General features: G+C 37.3%; 1 protein-coding gene across 5 annotated transcripts in view; it reads left to right on the forward strand.

The window, feature by feature from the left end:
- The window catches only part of brd4 (bromodomain containing 4), a 59,728-nt gene that overhangs the window by 16,318 nt on the left and 23,493 nt on the right, over positions 1 to 19,917 (forward strand). For 3 of the 5 annotated variants that reach the window (XM_051106310.1, XM_051106312.1, XM_051106311.1), the window contains exon 1: positions 4,635 to 5,258. The exons of 1 other annotated variant lie outside the window; for it this stretch is intronic. In XM_051106310.1, the coding sequence (XP_050962267.1) occupies positions 5,158 to 5,258 (101 nt within the window). In that variant the 5' untranslated portion in view covers positions 4,635 to 5,157. Of the gene's footprint in view, positions 1 to 4,633; positions 5,259 to 19,917 lie in introns of those variants that run through there. One more of the 5 variants, XR_007827462.1, reaches the window with a different exon arrangement.

The following is a 19,917-nucleotide window of genomic DNA, read 5'->3' on the forward strand; positions in this document are numbered from 1 at the left end:
CCCTCTCCCTTTTGGGTTGGAATGATTGTTTACAAGTGTCCTTTAATGAGACAGAATCAAATCTACATGGGCCTTAGAGGAGACACCGTATTTAATTTTAACGCCAATGAAAACGAGGCTTTGAGGGATGGACGTGCAGCCTGTTATTGAGGTCCTAGGCAACCAATTTTTTTTTTAATATGTTGGAGTGTAATTTTGATGCATAAGTTCTAAAGTCCCTGCAAGGCATTTTAAACATTGAAATATGAAGGTAAATATTAAATAAAATATGAAGGTAAATAATGAAATATGAAAAATATGAGGTTAATTTAAAGATTTTCAATGTTTATCTTCATCATTTTCATTTTTCAATATATGAATGCAAATATGCCTCAATGTAAGAATACATAATGAGCAAGTTGTGTATTCTTATATTAGGGGCATACAAATAAAAATACATTATTTTCCTTTATTAAAAAAGCATTGAATTTTATGTATTGATTTTACTTTAAACATTTTTCATCTTGGGTGTCAGGTTTGAAATATTAGTTCCTTTGATGGACAGAAATTGTCTTTTAAATTCCAGAGCAAATACGTAAATATTTAAGTGTACATTTATCAAAAGATAAATATTGAGATTTAACTCTTAATCTGTAAACCCTAGATGTAAATGACTCAACCGCTGAATCTCAGTTCAGTGTTTTTTTTTTTTTTTTTTTTTTTTTCCCCACTTCATGCCCTTCTGCCAGTTACAGTAGCTCACAAACCATTGCTCTTCTGTTCTTCTCTTTCCCTTCCAATGTTTTCCCTTCCATTGTATATTGGCTGTCTGCGTTTGTGACCACTGTGTAACTGGGTGGTCCTAAACCGAAAGTAAAAGAGAGTGATGTAAAAGTGGCAGGGAAGGCAGGAAGATGGGAGGAAATTAGCCTGAGTCATGATGATGATGATGAGGTGTGTGTGTGGACAGATGGTGGGCTGATGCCATCGGGGGAGGAGACAGTCGATGTAGACAGCAGGTCTTTAGGGGAATGAGAGGTCATCCTACTCTGTCACACAAACATTGATGTGTAATTCTGTGCTTAAAGGGATGGTTCACCCATAAATAAAAATTGTCGCCATTTACTCATTACGTCGTTCCAAACTCCCAATTTTCCATATGTTGTAAGCCTACCAGTGACTGTCAAAATCCCACCATATGGTAGTCATGTATAGATATATTCCATGTCTTTAGGACTTATACAGTAGGGTAATACTTTGCAATAAGGTCTCATTTGTTAACATTATTTGTTAATGCATTATCTAAAATAAACTGTCAATTAACTATGTTTTATTAATCTGTTAATGTTGCTTAATGCTGGCCCACACTCAATTTTATTTTATTTTTATTTTTTTTAAATGTCATCAGATTAGCAAAATTAGAGACCACAAACATAACAATAAAAAATAAATAAATAAAATCATAGATTTAAAATTTTTGTTCCTATTCATGTTTTACATGAGTAACCAACGAGCGGCACCATGAAGGATTCTAACTTCCGTTTGGATGCTGTCGTGTTCCGGTCTCCATAGAAATCCATATTAAAATGGGGTAAAAAAAGATAGATTAAATTAAAGCTTTTTCAATATAACTAAATATAAAACAGGAAAATGTTCATTTGACTAGAAACACCAGAGACCAGAAATGTAAAGCACTGCTCCAGTCAGGCGAGACTTCAGAAAAAGGTGGATAGCGATTCTCTCATCCCACGATGCAATGTGATTCATGATATTGATTTTCATGATACAAATTTATTTTTTTTTTTTTTAAACAAAATGAGACATAAGACATATTATAAATGAAAATGGTTCCTTTTATTATTGCTTGAACAAAATGCTGCATATTTCTTTGTAAAACTGAAATATCAAATAAAACTAAACTGAAATTTTAAAACCAACCCCAAACAAAAATGTCTTTTAAACCAACTTAGGTTTTGTCTATACCCTTTCCGTTTAAAATTACAGACAACCACTGTGTTTTAATCACAATTCAAACAGAGATTCTATATACGTGCAGCATGAGCAGTTTTTAATCTAAATTAGACTGTATAATTTTGAAATGTGAAGCTAAAACATAATGGTCTGACTTTTTAATTTTGTGAAACTATACTACATAAAACACATCTGCACGCAACAAAAACAGCAGACAAACTGAATGAAACCACAAATTCATTCTCCGCCAGTAGGTGGCGCTTATGGAACAGCAGCAATACGGCGTTTCCTCAGTTACAGCTGTTAACAAAGCAGCTGCTTATGAACACTATTTTATTATGCATTATAGACCACTTCGGAGTAGACATCACAGTTACATCCACTGCAGCTGGGCGTACATTGTGGTGGCAGAAAAACACTGGTAACAAGTGAAGAGCAAAAGGTAAAATCCATGGAATAAGAGAAAAAAATGAATTGCGTCTTTGGATGTTAAAATCATTGCATATCGTTTTTATGGAATGTTGTCAAAGACGCCATTTAAAGCTAAACACAAACGTTTAAACAGACAGACTATTGATGAAACCTGCTATGATTACTCTACTTTTAAAGCATAAATTTGATTTAAACAATAGGTCTACATAATGTTTACATATGCAGTTTATACAGGAACATGTTATATTAGCCCAACAGCTATAGCCTGAATTACTATTTAATCCTATAACATAATATTTACCTATTTTATCTCACAATTCTGACTACTTTTCTCTCAAATAAAAGTTTATATCTTTTAGTTTGGACTTATAAACTCAATTTAACTCATTAAAAAGTCAGTAGTGTGGATATGAATTCGGAATCTTGGAATTGCAAGAATAAAGCCACAATTTTGAAATATAAACTCAAATATACTTTCTTTTTTTTTTTTTTTTTTTTTTTTTAAAGATCTTTTATTCCATGGTTTCCGTAGACTGCTACTTGAAAACTGTCATTTCCTGCCACTAGATAGGCTCCGCCCACAAAAAAGTCATGACTGTTTCCATACACTGACATTGGTCTATACGGAGGCAAGATGAAAAGAAAATACTGTCTAAATTTTTATGATATTCAATTCCCCTCAGTGATGCATTGATATAAACTTCCACTCCAAATTGTATCATGATTCGTTTAACATCTCAACCGATTTGTATCTTTGTGGTTTGGATGAAGTCTTGTGAATGTGTGCTTGCATGTTGCAGCATGAGCTGAAGATGACTAATGCTTCCGTCATCCGTCAGGTCAATTTCGAATTGGAATGGTTTTTTTTCACTTGACTGTATACAGAGTGCATACATTTGTTTTCGGGGTTCACAGCATGATTTCTGATTGTAAATATTTAACATGTTAGATATTTACAACTGGAGTTCGGTGGGGCCCCGATGCTCTTTAGAGCAAATTCAGTCATCCTTAACGCAACCCACATCACAGGAATATCAGATAAGAATCTGTAGAACTGTCAAGTTAATTTACCTGGAATAGTCAGGAGAAGAGATTTTGGCCCAAAATCGCCCCGATTCTCTTGTACAATTGTTAGTTGATGTAGTTAACTAAAGTTAACAAATAGGTTTGTGTGATTAAACATGTTGAAAATGAAGTCAGAACTCTTTCTCAAATATCTTTCACGCTTCTAGACTTCAGTGAGATCAGCCGCCATTGGTTCTCATGTGTCTCTCTTTTGAATATGCGAACGAGTGCAAATGAGAGCTGTGGAAGAAAGATTTTTAGTGAGTAATGGCTTGTCTTTAGTCACACAAATCTTCTGTTTAGCCATAGGCGACTTGTAATATAACACAAGAGTCATGTGGACTACTTTTATGGTTGCTTTTCCGTGCTTCATGGAAGAAGTCATCATTTAGACATGTTTGGAAAGGCATGAGGATGAGCGATGACACAGTTTGCATTTTGGGTGAACTAACCCTTTAATAAAGCCATGGCGGGCTGAAACCGCTCTGCTTTAGACTCAACACGAAGAACCCCGATGCAAAACAAAATGCTTAAATGGTGTATCAAAGTTTGTTGGAGAACGCATGGAAAAATCCTTCCCACAGATAACACTATCAAGAGGTTAGCTAAGCAGTGTCCGAGGAGTATTTGTGTCAATCTTTCATGTTTTTCATGGAGGTGTATTTCTGTGTTGTCCTCTAATTCACCCTCCCGTGAGTCCACTCGCTCACTGTTTCCATCCCTCCCCGTCCAAACAGCGTCTCGAGCGTCCGTGTAGTTTGGCACGGAGGGCAGTTCCTGCGCTCTGGTTGGGCAGCCCCACTGTGGCTTGCTTTTTTTTTTGTGTGTGTGTGTGTGTGTGTGTGTGCCAGTGCAGTCTAGACATGTGTGAATGTGTGCGGCGTGTGGAGAGGCAGCAGATAAGGCGGCCCTCGGTGTAGTGGGGGAGGCACGCAGGAGATCGCTCTGAAAAGAATGAGTGGGGGAAGGCAAAACGGAGGGAGGAAGGGGGTGGGGAGATGGAGGTGTGTGTATGCGTGTATGCTGAGAAGAGAGAAAGAGCCAGGCAGGAAGAGAGAGAGAGAGGGAGGGTGGAGAGTGCTCAAGCTATTGATGGGGAAAGAGAAGGGAGGGGTTAGAGAAACGAGCAAGCGCCGGAGAGGCGAGGGAGGGGTGTGTGGGTAGAGCCTCTTCTCAATGAGGAAGCGCCAGAGCCATTTTCACTGTTGAGTAAGAGCACGCTGCTCTCGGCGAACGAGCGAGAGAAAGAAAGTGCGCGTTCTGGGTTTTCACCGAGCCGTCTTCGCTCGTCCGTCCTCTCCCCCGCTTCTCTAGAAGCGGTTTGCGCGAGCGAGGCCTCGGGGTGGACACACAATGGGGCGAAGTGCCTGTGGCAACTGGGCCGTTGTGCTGCCGACGGGGGGAGGGGGTAGAGAGCCGACCGGTGCACAGAGCTAACAGATCCAGCCGGCCCCAGGCCTCTGCGCCTCTCTCTCACTCGCGAGCGAGACTCCGATTAGAGGCTTCTCAGGAACCGCGAAACCCTTCTCTCAGGACTATGGTGGACTAACTATGGATTAACATGTATTTGGCGCAGTGGATTTTAGGACACATACGTCAGAACTGGAGATTTGAGAGCGAGAAGTCGCCGTGTTTTGGGAACGAGTGACGAACTTTTCTTGCCTTTTAGTTCCCTTTCTGTTTTGCTTTTGTGCCGAGAGGAACTCATAAATGGATTACAAAATGCATTCCAAGTCCAATGATTTGCTGGATTTTCAGACACTGGATGCCCTTTTGGAAAAAATCGCACACTGCTCCGTCCCTGTTAAGAGGTAAAAGTGATAAGTTTCTGTGAAGTTGCTTTTCAGGACGTTATACAACTAATCGCCGGTGCCGTCTGCTTGTGTAGTAGCCTGTTAGCTTGAGCTTGATTGAACTTAGTACATTTTCAGACTTAGTCTGAGAGCTTTTTGGGTTGATTTACTAAATTATTTTACATTTTCACTTTAGGTTAGCAATATTTCTTCTTCACTGAGAGTTCTCCCTCAAAATAGTGTTTTAAAAGGTGGCATTGTTGGTAAGAAGGCTAAAAGCCCCGAATAGGCAGCCTCCCGGTGGGAGAGAGGGGGTGTGTGAGTAAGCAGGGGGAGGGTGTGGGTTTTTTCAGAGGAAGAAGGGGGTGGTGTATTTGTTGTGGCAGAAGGAGAGGGTTCAGCCGGCTATGATTTTGCAACTTTTACTGAATGGTGATCTCAGACTTGCTGTAAATACGCAAATCTAAATGATATGACCTTGCTTTTAAACCTTATTGAGCACTGAAAGAAGTTTCCTGTGGCTGAAAATATCAGTTTTTAGTGGATTCTGCATTTATAATAGGCCTCTTTACTCTTAAAAAGTTTGTCCTTGTTTATTTACTCTCTTAGAATAGACTTCCTGCTGTCCTTCACATGTTTAACCAGACAAAGTCCTTCAGGTGTACCTAGAAAAGCAATTCAGGCAAATTGAATGCACGAGTTTTAGTGAATGACAGACTGAAATGCTCCCGTGTACCATCTGAATTTTCATCTGCTAAACCTCTTAGCATAACAAATGGCCTCAAGGCTTGTGAATGTACGCTATATTGCCAAACGTATTGGGACACCCCTACTAATGAACAGGTTTGACTACTTTAGTAATCTTAATGTTGAAGCATACAATGATATTCTAGGGAATTGTGTGCTTTGAATTTTATAGCAACAGTTTGGACAGTACATTTTCTATTCTAACATGACAATGCATCTGTGTATAAGGCAAGGTTAAAAAAGAAATGATTGATTCAGTCGGTGTGGAAGCACCTCCACACTGCATAAAGGCCTAATCCCAGCTGAACACCTCTGGTATGACTTTAAATGCAGACCTTGAGACAAAAAATCAACACCAAACACCAATGACTTGTTCATATGTGCACAGTCATTCTAGACGCTACCCAGACTTTTGCATCAGAGATGGAAATACAATTTTTAAATCCATGAATTATTATTTATTACATTTTGGAAGTGCCTTTTTCTGTTCTAAAGAAGGGGGTGTCCCAATACTTTTCTCCATGTAGCGTATGTACAAGTCATTGGTGTTTGGCGGTGAGTTTTTGGCTCAAGGTCTGCATTTAGGCTATGTTCGCACTTGTCGTGTTTGGTTCGATTAAAACGAACTCTAGTGTGAACACTGCCATCCGAACCCTGGTGCGCACCAAACAAGAGGACAGAGACTGTTAAAAGATAGGTCTAGGTCTGCTTCCTAACGAACTCTGGTGCAGTTTGAATGAAATATGAACGCAACATGGACCAGGTACTTTTAAACGAACCAAAAACAGGAAGCAATGACAAGATGCGACCGTTAATGGAACAAGCAGTGTATCCAAAACAAGATGAGCAGAGGGCAAACCTGGAGAAACTAGGAGGTAAAGTGACCGATCACTTTAAGTCGAACGCACCTTTTCGTTTTGTAGCGTTCGGTGAGTTCTGTCATAAAATATGTGGCATTCAACCTGACCAATCAGGTTGTGAATGTATCACTATGCTTTAGGTACAGTATTTTTAGGTTTGCTGTCAAAAATGCCAGTGGGAACGCTAAGAGGACCGGGAACAAATGAATCGTTTTGCTTTTTGGCCGGACCAAATGAACCAAACAAACCGAACTACAAGTGTCAATACGTGCTTAAAGTCACACCAGAGGTGTTCAGCTGGGACTAGGACTTTGTTAGCTCTTTCACACTGGCTGAATCAATCATTTCTTTTTGAATCTTGCCTAATACTAGATGCATTGTCAAGTTAGAATAGAACAGGCTTTTGTCCAAACTGTTTCTATAAAATTAGAAGCACACAATTCCCTAGAATATCATTATATGCCTCAACATTTAGATTTATACTCATGGAAATAACTAAAGTAGTCAAACCTGTTCATTACAAGGGGGTGTCCCAATACTTTTGGCTATATACTGTATGTCAAATGTGAACTGGATGTTCCCACCCCAGAGTCGTGTGAGGCATGTGGAACAGTTGCGTTCGGAGAGCTGCTGCAGTGGAAAAAAGTTCTCCAGTCACATTGCGCACATGCCTACCGTGTGCCAGTGCGCTCCTGGCTCCGTTCTCCAATAGACATTTGTTAGACCACGTTCGGAGTCCTTTTAGGTCACCGATCAAAGCGCCGGAACAAACAACACGGTGCAAGCAAATGTTCAAAACACCTCTGTTTTGTTTGGCGAGAGGTGCCCGTGGAATCCCCGCTGATGTTTGCGCAGATTAGTTCCCCCCTCTTCGGGAGCCATTTGTAGCGTGCAAACACAACTGTGAAGTTTGACGGTTTTACTACTTTTTGCTGGCTATGAGATGTAGAAAAGAACAGCTCCCAGGAGGAGTGCTGGCGAGACGGGAGTGTGAAAGAGGAGAGGGGAGATGGATGAGGGAGGTGGGACTCTTGGCCTGGGCAACTGACTCTGTACAGTTTCATTTATTATTCATGCATATGCTTTCAAGCAAATAAACCTGCTGCCCCGGTCCTGTACCTAGACCTCCGCTGGGAGCCCGGAGCGAAATTTCTGTCCTGAGAAACTCCCAGTAAGCATAAATGATTAATTGTTTACTTTCGTTAGGGACGCAGCCATTTTGTTCACCGGCGGTTTTGAACACCCTCCCTTTTCGTGTGTCACGGTTGGGCTTGGTCTGCTTGTAGAACCAGATTTCCTGGTGTGCGTGTATGCGCTCATGTTCGCGGTAACCAGAGCTGCTTCCTCCCTCACGCACATTCCATAGTGGTACGTAATGATCTCTGTCCAGTTCAGAGGTCAGTTTTTGTTCCGCTGGGTGATTGGGGCAGGAAGTTTATGGAGCCCCGGGTCAGACGCCGATGCAGTTATTATCACTCCTTGGCGGCCATGGGAGTTTGGTAGGGGAGGTTCATAAAGTTCACGCTCTTGTTAGTAGTTCAACCTGTTTTCTGTGCTATTTCTAGTCTGTAAAGCACCAGAACACCTGTTGCGCTCATGTAATTATTACAGTTTGGCAGAAACGTGAGTTGTCTTCAGTCGTTCTTTTCACAAATAGAAATGTTGAACTGAGCCTTGGAGCAGTGAAGAGTTTTACAACCCAGTACACCCTTACAAACTGACAGTTTTAACGTCACAAGTTGTCCAAAGGTAAAGCATCGGCAGGCTATATTAGCACATTTATTGCTTATAGTAGGTGGTGTGGATTTTGACCAGGCTTGTGCTGGAAATAGCAGAAAAAATAGGCTTTTGATAGTGGTGGATGTTACTGACTAGGCACTGCTTTGTGGAGTTTGGTAATCGGTGTCTACAGTAGTCAACATTTGAAGTGGGTAAAAACCTTTCATCATTTGTCCTAAAACCAAAACAATACCCATTCTTGTCTTAGAACAACGTTCATGAACTTTTTGATCCACTTCAAATGTTGACTACTGTATACAATTTACTATGCTGTTTGTCAGTTTCAAAAAGCCATTAAACAATTCACAAAAACATTGTTAAATAGCTTGATGCTTCTCAGATCAACTAGTGTTTGAGTGGTCATGGATGTGTAGGTTAACAAAATAAACAAAATCGAATGAATTTATCGTACAGAACTAAAGTGTACAGTATAAACGTTTTCATGAACAAATCATGGTTTATCATAACTTTCGTACTAAAATCTTTTCTAAAGTTACAAGGAAATTTAGGAACAACTGAAACCAGACATACACAGTCACTCTGTAAACATGTTGAAGATTATTAAACAAAAATTAGATTTGATGTTGAATACATTTCGTGATAGAGTAAGAAAAGGTGCGTTATTTCTCAAGCTGTGAGGTTGTTTATGTGCACTACCAGTCAAAAGTTTTTGAACTGTAAGATTTGTAATGTTTAAGTCTTTTCTGCCCACCAAATCTGCATTTATTTGATCCAAAGTACAGCAAAAACAATTTTTTTAAAAAATATTTTTACTATTTAAAATAACCCGTTTTCTATTGTAATGTATTGTAAAATGTAGTTTATTCCTGTGATCAAAACTAAATTTTCAGCATCATTACTCCAGTCTTCAGTGTCACATGATCCTTCACGTATCATTTTAATATGCTGATTTGCTGTTCAAGAAACATTTTTTTTTATCAATATTTGAAACGGTTAACTACCCTTTTTTTAGGGTTTGATGAATAGAAAGATTCAAATATCAGCATTTATCTGAAATAAAATATTTTTGTTCATTATACACTATACCATTTAAAAGCTTGAAGTCAATTTTTTTGTTGGGTGGGGGGAGAAATTATAGAAATGAATACTTTTATTTAGCAAGGATAGTTTGAATTGATACAAGTGATGATAAAGACATTTATAATGTTACAAAATATTTTATTTCAGATAAATGCTGTTCTTCTGAACTTTGTTCATCAAAGAAACCTGAACAAAATTCTTCTCACCTGTTTTCAACAACATAAATGTTTTTTGAGCAGCAATTCAGAATATTAGAATGATGTGTGAAGGATCATTTGACTGGAGTAACGATGCTAAAAAATCAGGAATAAATTGCATTTTAAAATATATTCAAATAAACCATTATTTTAAATAGTAAAAATATTTCAAAATTGTACTGTTTTTGCTGTACTTTGGATCAAATAAATACAGGCTTGGTAAGCAGAAGAGACTTCTTTAAAAACATTAAAAAACTTTTGACTGGTAGTTTAATTAAATTAGATTTCATCTTCAGTACATTTCATCACATAAAAGAGTAGGAAAAGGTGCATTATATCTAGATGTGAGGTTATGCTTATGTACAGCTGTCTAAAGGTTGTTGTAAAGGTCATGGGGGGATTATTTGGATGCTTTTTATGCAAATTACTAACCTCAGGCACTCCGTTGCTTTATGATACTCAAAATTCATTAACATTAGAACGAGGTTAAGAACAAATTTATGTGCGTATGCACGTGTTGTGAATTACATGCAAGTATTTTCGTGATATGCTCTCTTTTGTGTACAAGTATGCATAATCCACGTAATTATTAGTGAATGAGACCCAGGGCCTTTTGATCTCATGTCATGCGTTATCGTGCTCTGTTGTTAGTGTGTGAGAGAAATTCATTATTTTTAATAATGTAATTTATTCACTTTCATGTGACATTGCAAAAACATTTAGCATTCCCAATGCGTTTTATATGGGAACGCAGACATGAAACAACATTTTATAACATTTATTCAATTAGTTGTGCAGCCATAATGAAATTTGTTTATCTGGTAAATGATATGAAAGGCATTCGTAAGACTTGCAATTCCCTTTGCACATCCTTCAACCTCCTTGTCTCAAAAAGGTCAACCATATCATGGAAAAATCAAGCTTTTAGCAAAGTAACAGAACCTTTTTTTAAATTAAGTCTATTTCACTGTGTTGAGGTGCTATAATGGATTTAGCTACATTGTGTTTTTTAATCACCATATATTATGTGTGCACCAGATATAGCAGCCATATTTCTTGATCACTACGTTTTAGCGCTCTGTCACGTCTTTACTACCCTGCTGATAAGATGTCATTTCCGTCCCAGTCGGTGGTGTGGGCTCTTGTGGCTTTGACCAATGTTCTAGATTGACATTTTCTCCAGATGTACGTGCAGGGGTTTTTGATATACTTGTAACAAGTCCTTTTTTTAAAATTTCACTGCAGATGTGACCTCTGTAGCACTTAAGTTGTTCAGTTGTACTCATTATGCCATCAAAGAATATGACTTTACAATTGTGTAATGGTTCATTCACATCTAGAGGTGACCAGATGACTCTTACGTGGTCAGAAGAGCTTGACTATTTAATACCGATCAAAATTTGCCTTACATTTTCCACACACTGTATTGTTCACTGCAGGTTACGATCAAGATTTGTACCTTATTTTAGTTCTGAGAATCTGGCTCATGGTCACTATGTCTATTGTGATTGTGCCTGTTTTCCTGGGTTAGGTAAATCTGTTTCATAGATATGCTTTATGATGTTTAATCCTGTTTTTATTGTACAACCTGTGTATAATTGCAAAGTCCGTCTTATACCATCCAGATAGCAATTAGCCTTTGATTGAGGGGTAGGTGGGTGATCTCCTTAAAATGTTATAACGGTCTTACAACACAGTTACGATCCAGTCTAAATCGCAATCTTCCCAATTTTGAGATGTACTATCGAGAATAACCAAGCCTAAAACACAGTACTGCCTTAACAATCTCTTATCTTAGAGTTAAACTCTGCGTAGCCTTCAGTGTATGAATGAAATGTACGTAGATTCTTATTAAAGCTTCTCAAGTTATTTAACCAATAGCGTAAATAATTTTATCCTTGCAGAGTACTTAAAACTAAATTCCTTGACAACCAATGACAATAATTTTGTAATTTTGGAAATGTAACATTTGCTGTTTTAATATTAAGTTTTTACAAATGAATTAAACATACTAGTATTTTCCTCAGCTGTGTCCATTCATTTGGTTTCTATTACTTGTTGCTCCTTATTTATATTAACTAACATGACTGAAGAGAGACTGATTGTGTAAGTGCTGAGTCTGATGTTTTTTGACAAATCGCCTCAAGCTACTGTACCATTAAAAGAAAAAAAAAAAACATGTCTCAAGGTATGTGGTTTACACTGTGCAGCGCGTTGCGAGAGCGTGTGCAAACAGTGCACTAGTGCACACAGTGTTCTGATTGGCTATACTACTACCATGTTCAGTGTTCAGGAATCCTGTTGTGTCCGGCCTGGTTAGGGCGCTCTGTAATGATTATAATTAAGGCTGCAGCAGTTACTTGTACTCACGTTGGGTCAAAAGTTTGTGTTCGTGTCACAGTTCAACAGTGTAGCCAATTTACACATGTCTGGGTGTGACCTGGTCTGTGTAAACCGGTTTTAAGTATGGGAAATGAGTAACAGTTTTCCCCATGTAGTTTAGTTCTTTAGTTTCACAGTGTAATCTGTTAAAAGTATTTTGAAATACTTCGTGGGATTTTTATTGATTGATTTATTTATTTATTTATTTTGGAAAGTCCAGTGATTTTTGTCTTCTTTGATTGCCAACTACAAATGTGTACTATTGTTTGTGATGTTTGTTGTTCGAAGTGCTATGTACAGGGTTTTTGAAAAACTTTTCTCAATCAGAGTTTTGGAAACAGTATGGATGGGCGTAAGCCAGGATGTGGACATATCAAAACTCATGGTGCAATACTTAAATCATTTCTTTTTAAAGTGTGATTCAGTGTCATTTACAGATAGTTGTTTGCTTGATAAAGGTTTATCTGTCTTAATGTAACACCAAAATAGTTCTGCAGTAGTTATAAGTAGTACTTTTGTCTCATTCTTTTGACCTCGTGTAATATTGGCAAATAGTCGAATCTGTGCTTGTTCAAAATAGCTCTTTAAAAACCTGTTTAATTTTTTACTTGAGTAATTTTCTCAGACTTTTAACTGTTTTGTGACATGTTTCTGAGACTCGTAAGTTTTTTTTTTTTTTTTTTTTTTTTGTTTGAGGAAAGTTGAGGACTGCCAAGGATTTCAAAAGTTGTAATTTAAGAAGATCGATTCCAGCATAAATTCCTGATAATTTACTCACCCCTGTGTCATCCAAGATGTGCATGTCTTTCTTCAGTCGTGTAGAAATTAAGGTTTTTGAGGAAAACATTCCAGGATTTTTCTCCATATAGTGGACTTCAGTGGTTTCCAATGGTTTACAAATTTCAGTTTTAGTTTCAAAGCAGCTTCAAAGGGCTGTACACTATCCCAGCTGAGGAACGAGGGTCTTATCTAGTGAAACTATTGGTCATTTTCTGAAAACAATAAGAAAGTATTTACTTTTTAACCACAAATGCTTGTCTTGCACCAGCCCAACTTTGTGCATTACATAGGCTGAAGTACCGGCCCAGTGTTTACAAAGTGAACATCCAAAGAAAGCCGAACACCCTTTACAAGAAAGGTAAAACAACAATGTTGGACGATTTTGAAGTTGGAGGAGAAAATGAGACCGTTTTTCACCCTATCCAACCTTTTTTTCCAACATGATTACGTAATGCGCAAAGACGTGCATAACAGAGCTAGTGCAAGACGAGCGTTTGTGGTTTAAAAGTATATTGATTTAAATTTTTGTTCGACAATAGCCGATAGTTTCATTAGATAAGACCCTTATTCCTTGACTGGGATTGTATAGAGGCGTTTGAAGCTGCATTGAAACTGCAATTTGGACCTTCAACCCATTGGGTCCCATTGAAGTCCACTAAGTCCTGGAATGTTTTCCTCAAAAACCTTCATTTCTTTTCTACTGAAGAAAGACATTTATCAGGACATTTATCAAGAGTCAATTATCAGGACATTATGTTGGAAGTGAACTTCTCTTTTAAGGACTAGAGCAGAGAAACTGTGTAATAAAGAGAGATCTCATTTGCTCATATAGAGTAACGGATGCAATAAATTACACCGAAACTAGCACTGCTGAGGGGATTTTACAGTAGAGGAAGTTTTCTTTTGTTAATTGAAATGGGAAAATTCTGAGCATGACTTGCATCGGTCTAACTAACTGAAGTAGTTTGTTCATGTTTCTTCTTCGACACACTACACATGCAGAGTTTTCAATTGACAATAATAAGCTAATAGTCTGTTGACTGTTATTGTAAACCTCTGCAGAGCGAGTTAAAGTAAAACCTGCGCTGAACAGCTGGATAACAACTGTTGAGTTGTTAATGAAGCGGTTTGTTTGTTATGGAAAAATTCCCCACTGTGTTTGAATGAATGATTTGGCTGTTGATCTTTATAAGCGTATTGAATGAAAGTTACTGCGCCACACAGATTTGGCGGTTATTGGCCATCTGTGTGCATGTGTGCGTGCCGCACCAGCTGGAGTGAACTCATGGTGGGGTCGTGTAGTGCTCCCAGCTCCAGTCTGTCACTTAAGTGCGAGCTCTTCCTGGTTTTCTCATGTGTTTTCCACACAGCCTGATCGTGTGTGTGATCACTCCACTTTCACTTCAGTCACAACAGCTCATTTGCGTTTTGCTGGTACAAGACAGTTGGCGTGTGTTTTGTCTCGCATCGACGTGTGATTTCCTGATGTGTTTGTTCGTTTTGGGAGCTCTTCTGTATCAAACCCTTAAGCGCTGTGGTTTATAACTAGGTGAATTCAAGAGACCTCTTGGGGTTTAGAGGAAAGTTTTGGGTAAATTCTAGTTGAGCTGTATCAACGGCATTCGTGATGTCAGTTTAAAAGCATTGGTTGTTTAGTTGCAGTACAGATTACAGGAGTCCCTCCCAAAACCCAGTCTTTGACATGTGATATCTATAGTCTCTGTACTGTAAACAAACAGTTGCCAACAGTCTGTGCTATTTGATGAAAGAAGTATTAGCAACTGGAGGCACATTAACTGTCAGGAGATATTAGTAGACTGCTGTTGACGGTTATGTGCATTAAAATTCACATTCACAGTGAAGCTAGATAAAGTTGTCACTCCTCTTTTGACTTGTCACTGTTTATACTCATTCATACTCAAACATTCCAGAATTAAATTATTTCCTTATTATTTACTTACCTCCATGTCATCCAAGATATTTGTATCTTTCTTCAGTTGAAAAAAAAAATTAAGGTTTTTGTGGAAAACATTCCTGTTTGTTCACCAGTGGGGACCAATGCAGTTTCAAGGCAGCTTCAAAATGCTCTACACAATCCCAGCTGAGGAATAAGGGTCTTATCTAGTGAAACAATTGGTCATTATCTTAAAAAAAAATTATGGGCAAATCCAGCATTATGGATGTGACACATAAATGCTTAGAGAATGTATGTGTTACCAATATACCAAACCATCTGTTTATATTTTAATAAACCCTTGTTGATAGTCTAAGCATCAGACAAAAATCAGTCTATGCACAAGTTTTCAATGTTTAAAAAGGGAAATAATCATGCGTTATGATGTGACAAAAAAGGACACAGTTTTTGAGAGACTACATTCTTTGTAGCATTTCTGCGAATTAAAATGCACAAACCAGACACAATAATACCCATCAAATATAAAAGTGATGGCTCTACACAGAACATATAATTGTTGCTTTATTTTAATTTTGATGTCTATTTATGAACTGTTATGGATGTGACAAGCCTGAAAATCTTTGAGAGACCTCACATGGGTATATGAACCACCAAATGTTGATGTATCTGCTGTCAGTAAAGTAAAAAAAAAAACTTTGGTAAAAACCTTATTTTTTTTCATGGTGAGGTTGACATTTGCATGGAATTACCCTTATATAGTTTAAGCACAAATGCTCATCTTGTGCAAGCTTTATGTCCATGAAAAGGGAAAAAACGATGTTGGACAAGTTTTTCGCTCTACCCTACCTTTTCGAACCGAAGTGCACAAACAAGGTGCAAACCATGCATGACCTTTGCAGCGTGATTACGTAATGCACAAAGTCCTGAATATGCATTGTAGAGCTAGTGCAAGATGAGTGTTTGTGGTTAAAGTATTATTATTATTATTATTATTATTATTATTATTATTATTATTATTATTATTATAATTGTTATTGTTATTGTTATTATTATTATTGTTATTGTTATTTAGTTTTTTTTTTTTTTTTTTTTTTTTTTATTAGGAAAATTACAGGTTCGCTAGATTAAACCCTTACTGACACTAAAACAAATTCCTAGTATGCGCAAGCATACTTAGCAATAAAAAAAGATTCTGATTCTGATTATTTCTCGGCTGGGATCGTTTGAAGCTGCTTTGAAACTGCAATTTGGACCTTCAACCTGCTGATCTCCATTGAAGTCCACTATATGGAGAAAATTGCTAGAATGTTTTCCTCAAAATACCTTAATTTCTTTATGACTGAAGAAAGAAAGACATAAACATCTTGGATGCGTAAATTATCAGGACAGTATCATGATGTGGTAATGAACGGCATGCTATAGAATGTGATTGTAGCATTGGAGCTATTGAACCAGAAACCTAAAAGTATACGCTACTGTTCAGAAGTTAGGGGTTGACAACTTATTTTTTGTCTAAGTTTGTCTCTGATTCTCACCAATGCATTTATTTGATCCGGACAAATACAGTGAAACAGTAATATTGTGAAATAGCATTACAAAAAACCTGTTTTTCTGTTTGAATATATGTGACATTGGACCACAAAAGCAGTCACAAGGGTCAATTTTTTTGAAATCTGTGATATCATCTAAAGCTGAATAAATAAGCTTTCCGCTGATTTATGGTGGGCATACAACTATTTGAATATCTGGAATCTGAGGGTGCAAAAAAATATAAATGCTAAGAAAGTCACCTTTAAAATTGTCTGAATGATGTTCCTAGCAAGAAATGTATAAAATGTCTTCATCAAACATGATCTTTACTTAATTTAAATTTTTGGCATAAAAGTAAAATTTATCATTTTGACCCATACAGTGTATTGTTGCATGTTGCTACACTTGTGACTGGTTTTGTGGTCCAGGGTCACATATTGTAAAATGTAATTTATTCCTGTGATGCGAAGCTGATTTTTCAGCATCGTTATTCCAGTTTTCAGAGTCGCATGATCTTTCAGAAACCATTCTAATATGCTGATTTCCTGCTTGACATTTTTGAAAAAAGGTGATACATTTTCTTCAAAAGAAGTTCAAAACAGGACACTTAAAATAATTGTATAAGTGTAGTGTAATTAGGTCAGCTTTGTGTGACGTGCATCAGTCTATATGAGTTTGAACTTGACTTTTAGGTAGGCCCTGCATGTTTCCCTGGAGCGGTGTATGAGTGAGCATTTACTGGTAACAGACAGTTTGGCATTCTTTCCTGACTAGTCACGCTGGCAGATCATCACTTCCCTCTTTCTGAGTCTGAGCTCTAGGGTTGATACAGTCGTCATGTGATCAGTGTTTCTCTCGTCACTAGGTGAGTCATCAGGAATGCTGTTAGTCAGACATAAACAACTGCTTTGTGTGTGTACAGATACTTTTAAGTTTGGAAAAGAAGTGAAATGTGTCGTGTCAGAGGACCTGCGGGGTAATTCATCTGCCCCCGGCCCTGGTTGCAGTTCCTCCGTAGTTGGGGGTATTTTTAACTCGGCACTGTTGTGTGTGTGTGCTCGCGGCCTTGGACTGAAGATTATTCTTGTGGACCGACTTGGACGTGATGTCCCCCATTACAGAGCTGATGGGAACAGTGAAGTTAACTCTAAACTGAACTCCCACATCCTGAGCTCTCCAGAGATTCACAGCATAAAGAAAGGAGGATGCTGGTTAGACCCGCAGACCCTCACAGTGGCTACAGGCTCTGCCAGATGCGAAAGAAATATTTACCCTCGAGCACACTTTGAAGAGCACTCGCTCACACACATCCTGTTCTGGAGTTACACAGTCACAGTTCCAGGGAACTAGATGGGACAATTAGCATGTTGGATTGCTTCTGAACACTGAGTGTCCTGAGCTTTGACAGGTCTGCATTGGAGAATAGAAACCCCCTAGTATACCAAAAGTACAAAGCTTTTATTTATATTCAGTTTGTTCTATGCTCAATTTGTGTTTTTATTTCATTCCATAGTTGAAATGTGCTATTAATGTGATTTCATGCAAATTTGAGAAGTTTCACTTTTGGGGTTTTGTTGCTTTTTGTCACTTCTGTAGCATACATGTAATCATTTATTAGGCTGAAATGTGAGGCTCATCTTTTTTTTGTCAAAACTTGTTTGTTTGTTTGTTTGTTTGTTTTTTAAATTGAAAATTCTTTTAGCATAGACGTTGTTTCAAAAGAATGCTGCTACCAAAACAACATGTAGTTCTATTCTAACATTGGAATTTTCCAAAAATATTTGAACTGCTGTTTCGAACTGATTTTTAAAAGGAAAAATTCCCCATTTTGCCCAACCACACATAGAATTCCCCTTTGAAGTCCACTTTTCCCCCCTCAAATTCAATTTTATTTTTTTCCAAATTCAGTTTTTTTTTCTGTTTTAATTTTTCTGGCTTCTTTTTTTTTTTTTGTTTTTTTTTTTTTCTTTTCCCAGTTTTAATTTTTATAGTCTCTGTTTTAATGGTTCAGTTAAAAATACTAATCAAGCATGTCTAATTAATTGAAATTATAAAACTGTTTTAAAAATGTTTAATTGTGTATACGCTAAGGCAAAAGTTATATCTATCTAAACTGATGTTATCATTACACTGTTAAAAGGACATTATGTAATGCTAGAGTAAAACACTACCGTTCACTTTCAGAAATTGTTGTAGGGGTGCTTTCATTTTACAAAAAGTGAAACGTATGCTAGTTATATTAGAATCAGAATGAGCTTTATTCATCAAGTGTGTGCAAATGCAAATTTGTTGTGATTTTATTTATATAAAAAAATATATGTATATATGTTATGTATGTATATGTGAAACAAGATGTTCAGAAATGACTCAGTAACAGCTAAATAAAACTGTTTCATCTGAGAATGTGGACCTTTAAGCGAGTTATTGCATATCGCACAGCCTTAGTATACGCAGTATACTGGTAAATTTTTCTAGTAAATATTTTCAAAAACTTGTAAATTTTATTAGTAGTAGTAGTAGTGGTATCATTAGGCTCGACATTAAGCAACATATTTTGTCACAGTTTCAAGTTAAAATGAACTTATTTTGATGGGTTGCTATGAAGACCTTTACATTTCTGTTAGTATATATGACAGTAGTCTTTCTGACAAGAAACTGTAAAATGCTCATGAAGTGACTCTCAGAGCAGTTCTGGAGATTGTCTGTTCATGTACTCCTATATTGAGGTGGCAGAGGCTGAAAACACTGCAAGTGCCATGTGCGCTACAGTATGCGTGTACACGAAACAGTGTGTCTGCGTCATTTATTCTCTCACAGACATGCAGAATATGCAGGATTCTTATTTAAATAGTATTTTTGCGTCTTAAGATTCACAGACACCAGTCTATATTGTGTTTTGATTTGTGTACTGACCTACTTTTGATTTATTCATCCATAATTTGGTGAATTCAGTGACGTAAATTCCATTTTTATGACTGGTTTCTGCATTGCGGAATTCATAGAGCCCCAATTTTACATTTTAGGATGTTAGCATAGACTTTGGTGTTGTTTCAAAGAACATGTCGTTCTATTCTAACATTGGAATTTTCCGAAACAATTTGAACTGTTGATTCCAAAAGATTTTTAGAAAAAAATTCCCCCTTTTCCCCTCAACCACACACTATGGATTTCTTTTCTAGCCTTTGGTGAATATTTGTAATAATAGCTGTACAAGTAGCTCTCAAGTATGACATAAAGACAAGGATGTTTCTGTTAATACAATTTATTGTATTTCTTTCCATTAATATCATTCACAAAACATTTCTATGAATTCATTTTAGTTCATTGTTTCAAAACGGCAGTTCAGTAATTCATATGTTCATCAGTGAACCGTCTTCATTTTCCTGTTTGACAGGCGTTTAGGTTTCACTGTGTAAAAAATAGCTTATGCTTTGCTTGTGAGCTGC

This window comes from Labeo rohita, chromosome 3, assembly GCF_022985175.1.
Source record: "Labeo rohita strain BAU-BD-2019 chromosome 3, IGBB_LRoh.1.0, whole genome shotgun sequence".
NCBI lineage: Eukaryota > Metazoa > Chordata > Actinopteri > Cypriniformes > Cyprinidae > Labeo > Labeo rohita.